Source organism: Mesitornis unicolor, unplaced genomic scaffold (genome assembly GCF_000695765.1).
Source record: "Mesitornis unicolor isolate BGI_N332 unplaced genomic scaffold, ASM69576v1 scaffold38687, whole genome shotgun sequence".
Taxonomy (NCBI): domain Eukaryota; kingdom Metazoa; phylum Chordata; class Aves; order Mesitornithiformes; family Mesitornithidae; genus Mesitornis; species Mesitornis unicolor.
In genome coordinates this window covers 2535-7366 of record NW_010197747.1, presented here as the reverse complement: position 1 = coordinate 7366, position 4832 = coordinate 2535, and the positions used below count along the sequence as shown (strand labels likewise).

General features: G+C 45.8%; 1 protein-coding gene across 1 annotated transcript; it reads right to left on the bottom strand.

Moving 5' to 3' along the window:
- Positions 1-1321: 1321 nt before the first annotated feature.
- On the bottom strand, positions 1322-2266 carry LOC104544137 (olfactory receptor 6F1; the record flags this gene model as incomplete). The annotated part of the gene is made up of 1 exon (XM_010188910.1): positions 1322-2266. A coding segment is annotated over one exon (945 nt), but the record flags the coding sequence as incomplete, so codon positions are not given.
- Between the last annotated feature and the right edge of the window lie 2566 nt (positions 2267-4832).

Below are 4832 nucleotides of genomic sequence, written 5' to 3'. Positions count from 1 at the left end.
TGCTGCTCCACACAGATGTTGAGTTAAGGCACCATATTTCCCAAATAACACTGAGAAAGAGAGCACAGTTTTCATGGGTGAGTATCAGCCTATCCTTGAGCACTGGTGGCTGGGCCTGGCTGCATGTCTAAGAGCCAAGTGCCCAGCACAGGTGAACACAAGAGGTTGGTGAATCACCTCCAGAAGCACCACTGCTTCTAGAACAAAGGAGTAGATGTTCATTCTGGACTCAGTCATCTCCTTTGTATAGCTTTATTCTCACATGAAATTAATCCTACACTGTTCATAAAGGTGTATCTGCCATGCTGAGGCCTCCTCCTTTTGAAGTGGTCACATGGACTCCCTTCTCACTGTGTAGAAAGAAGAGCTTTGAGAATGTGATTTGTCTGTTCTGAACTGAAAATTGTAAAGAGAAAAGCAAATGCTCTTTGGAAGTGCTAATGTCCTCCCAATGAGTGCAAACAGACACTTGCTGCTCAGCCAACATTTCACAGCTCTGCAGTTTGGGGACTTTTTCTGTGACATTAAAGTCTTTCCACAACAAAGGCCAAAATAGGCCTAACTGTAGACTGTTAAAACTACTGAGAAGTATTGTGTCAGGAAATGCCCTGACACATCTAACATGAGACATGGCAATTTGCATATTTTTAATTAAAACTTTTAAAGTACATTCAGATACTGAAGAGAGGAAAGGAAGAGGAAAGGAAATTTAGTTGACTCTTAGGCTAGGGATAATGCCTATAGGCAGAGATATCAGACATGGCCAAATTTTATCTTGAACTAGAGCATGATTTGATGAAACAGCCACAAGAATGGGGCATATATACATCCAGAAAATATTAGACTTATATATACGTCCAGAAAATACTAGACTAAATTGAGAAATACATGCCCATTTCCTAAAGGAGTGAGCCAGCTGCTGAAACTTCTTTACAAGATTCAGACAATTCCCTGACAAAACGAAGCACTTCGCAACATGGAATACAAACCTCTGGGAGGACCACTCCTCCAGCTCTGTTAGAAATCCATTTCTGGATGGAGTTTTGACTCTTTGCAAGTGCTGGTCTTTAGAGCACTATGAGACATTCTGAGTTTACCCAGGATTGAACAGAGGGAGGTGAGAGCATTAGAACTGAGACTCAGCCCAGCCTAAGATGCCTGTAAGGTGAGTGAGATGAGCTCACTGGAGAACTGGTGGCTTCTCACTACCTGTGATGTCCAGGTGCACTTAGAGTTCGGTGAGGAACTTCTGCAGGGCAGAAGTTTTGGCAGGTAGGGGATGAATCTGTTTGCTCCCACTGAGGCCCTTTGAAAAGCCACTTCACTTCTTCTGGAAAGCTCTCCTCAGAGCTTGCTTCACTTCTTTGTTCCTGAGTGTGTAAATGAAGGGGTTCAACAAAGGTGTTACAACTGTGTTAAAGGTATTCACAAGTTTGTTCAGATCCAGGGTGTTCTGGGCTGATGGCTTGACATACAGGAACATAGTGGAGCCATACCAGATTGTGACGACACTGAGATGGGCAGAGCAAGTGGAAAAGGCCTTTTTCCGACCATGGACTGACTGAATTCTCAGGATGGAAGAGATGATGTTCACATAGGACACCAGGGTGACCACACAGGAGGCAACCACAACAATTATGGAGACAAGGAATGTCGCTAGCTCTACAGGCCACGTGTCACTGCAGGAGAGGGCAAGGCAGGAATCTATATCACAGAGAAAATGATTGATGACATCTGGCCCACAGAACGACAGCCTGGATGTCAGAAAGGCCAGCAGTGAGATGGACACAAAGCCTCCCAGCCAGGAGCTGAGCACCAGACGAACAGAGAGGACACTATTCATTACAGAGTTGTATCTCAAGGGGTAGCATATGGCTAAGTAACGGTCATAGGCCATGACAGACAGGAGAAAACACTCAGTGGAGCCTAGGGAAAGAAGAAAGAACAACTGGAGGATGCAGACGCTGAAGGAGATGGTCTGGCTAGTCCCCAGCATGACTCCTATGGCTTTTGGAACAACACCTGTAGTGTACCAGATCTCCAGAAAGGAGAGATTACAGAGGAAAAAGTACATTGGGGTATGGAAGTTCTTGTTCGTCCACACGAGGGCTATGATTGATGCATTGCCTACTACTGTCAAGAAGTACATCAGTGCAAATACCACCACAAGGGAGACTCGGAAATGCTGTGTGCCTGGGAAGCCAAGAAGGATGAATTCTTCCACAGTTGTCCCATTTTCCATGTCTTCCCAAGTGCTGAGGTCCACCTGTAAAGACAGGAATGTTTCTGTGAGAGTTTGCATGCCTGTGATGGTCCTTCAGCTGCTGCTAGTAGTGAAAGAAAACCATCATCCCTGAAAAAGTAGTTGGTGCAGAGCATGGGAAAAACAACATCTACCCTCAGTTAAATTTTTCAGGGAAATCCTCTGCTGCAGAAACATGTTTGGACAACTAGATCTGACCCTGAAGGTCAGGCTTACAGCATCAAATGAACCTAGAGAATTATTTATCAGATAAAGTGTAGGTATCTCTGTTAGAACATACTGAATGCAATTGCTGTCATGAGATGAAAATACCATTTAGGAAACTGTGGATGGCAGGCTGAGGGTCTCCAGCTGTGTGAAAGACTGTTCCAGTAGGGAAGGGAATAACATATCTGCATCTTCAAGGCAGGCACTACTGAGTTGTGATTTCAGCATATAAGACTGCGAGATTGGTAAACTGTCATGATAACTTGGCACTGGAATAGATTTTCTCATTTCTTCTAGGTCAGTTTCATCACAGTGGCTTCTCACTGAAATAGAAGCAGCACAGGGCAAGAGGCTAGCATGACAGGCATTGCACAAGGACTCGTGGCCTTGTGGATTTGCTTACTTCCAAGGCTCAGCACAAGAAGCTTTTGCAAATACCTCCATTACCTTCACCGATGTCTGCTTCTCAGCATAGCTACTACAGGTAGGATTCACCTCTTTCTAATTTTTCCATCTCAGAGTCAGAGGAAGTATTTCTGCTGACCAAGTTGAATAGCTTACAATGAAATACTCCTGTCTCAGCTACTCAGCTTAACCTCCTTCTTTCTCAAAGAGCAGAGAAAGGGCACTAGGGAAACATGGCTCTCTCACTTCATATATATGGCTAAAATCCATCTTAGAAGTGCCAGGTTTTCTCTGAGGGCTAAGGCAGAAGTTTATCAAGAAGCTTGGATAAGTCAGGCATCTCAACTTGGGCAGAAATATCCATGTCTCAGTGGCTGAAGGCAAAAATCCTCTGAGTTGAATCCCATCCAAGGTAGCTTTATTGAGAAGCCAGCTGAAATGCAGGTGTATTGGGTTTCTGTGAGGGGTTTGAGGTTTCTTGGTAGCAGGGGAGGGGCTATGGAGATAGCTCCTGAAAGGAGCTGCTAGAAGATCCCCTGACTCCAATTTTGGACCCAACTCTGATGAAGGTCAAGCCAATCAGGGCCTCTGTGAATTGATGTATTTTAAGAGGGGTGCAGTGAATGGCCCACCCTTTCTTGCCCTGGCCCTGACCCAGACCGGTGTGGCCCCAGTGTGGGTTGTGTGGACCTGGCCAGGCTGTGCCAGTCTGACCCCAACTTAAACTCAAGCCCCCTGCAGCTCTAGCTCAAGAGAGCTGGGAACTTTTCAAGACCCAGCAGAAGAAACCTGCAGTGGAGAAAGGATTGGGATGTGAGAAGAACAACTGTGCAGACACCAAGGTCGGTGAAGAAAAGAATAAAAAAGGGAGAGGGGAGAAGGAGGTGCAAAAAGCAAAGGTTCCCCTGCAACCCATGGTAAGAGGGCATGTTGACCCACCTGCAGCCTGTGAAGATTCAACGGTGGAGCAGAGATCCACATGAGAAAGTGGCTGCCCCTGAAGAGGCCATGACTCCATGGAAAGTGTGCACTGGAGCAGTCTGTAGGAAAGACTGCACCATACAGAAGGGAAGGCCACACTGGAGCAGTTAAAGAGGAAAAGAGCAGCTGTGGGCAGAAGTTCATGGAGGACGTTTTCTCCTGTGGAGAGGGTGCCATGTGGAAGCAAAAGAAGAGTGAGAAGAGTCCTCCCTACCCCTGAAGAGGAAGGAGTGGCAGAGACCACATGGAATGAACTGACTGCAGTGCCCATTCCCATCCTCTTGTGGCACTGGGGGAGGGGGAGAGAGGTAAAGAAACCAGGAACAAAGCTGTGCCTGGGAAGAAGAGAGGGGTGGGGGAAGATGTTGACCTTAAGATCTGGGTCTATCTCTTACTATTCTATTCTGATGCTACTTGGTAACAAATTAATTTTTTTTATTTTTTTTCTCTCCAAGATGAGTCTGTCTTTTGTCTGTGACTATAAGTGGTGAGCAAATCCTCCCTGTCCTTTTTTTCAGTCCATGAGCTCTTTGCTATATTTTTCTTCTCCTTATTCCACCAGAGGGGACAAGTGAGCAAACAGGCCATGGTGCTCAGTTACTCACTGCGCTTAAACCACAACAGCAGAGTACAATCTGTGCTCTCCCTACAGACAAGGGAAGATTCTTGATCATTTTTCTAAGTGAGAACCGATCTCATCCTCAGGTGGGTGCCTAAGACAGAAGGAGCTGAACCACCATCCAAAGGATTCCTTTCTCTCCTTTCTCCCTCCTTAGGAATTTACATGTCAGGAAATTCATGTGTCTAAAAAGCAGAGAAATTCCTCTTAATATGGATGTCCTTAAATGTGCAAGGCAGTGGAAGTCTATGCTAGAGGTCTTGGGCAAGCTTCACTCACCAGCTCAGAGAACGGAAATGATCCAAATGACATCTCTTCATGCACCATCCTCCAGATGAAGCTATGGTCCCGTTGATT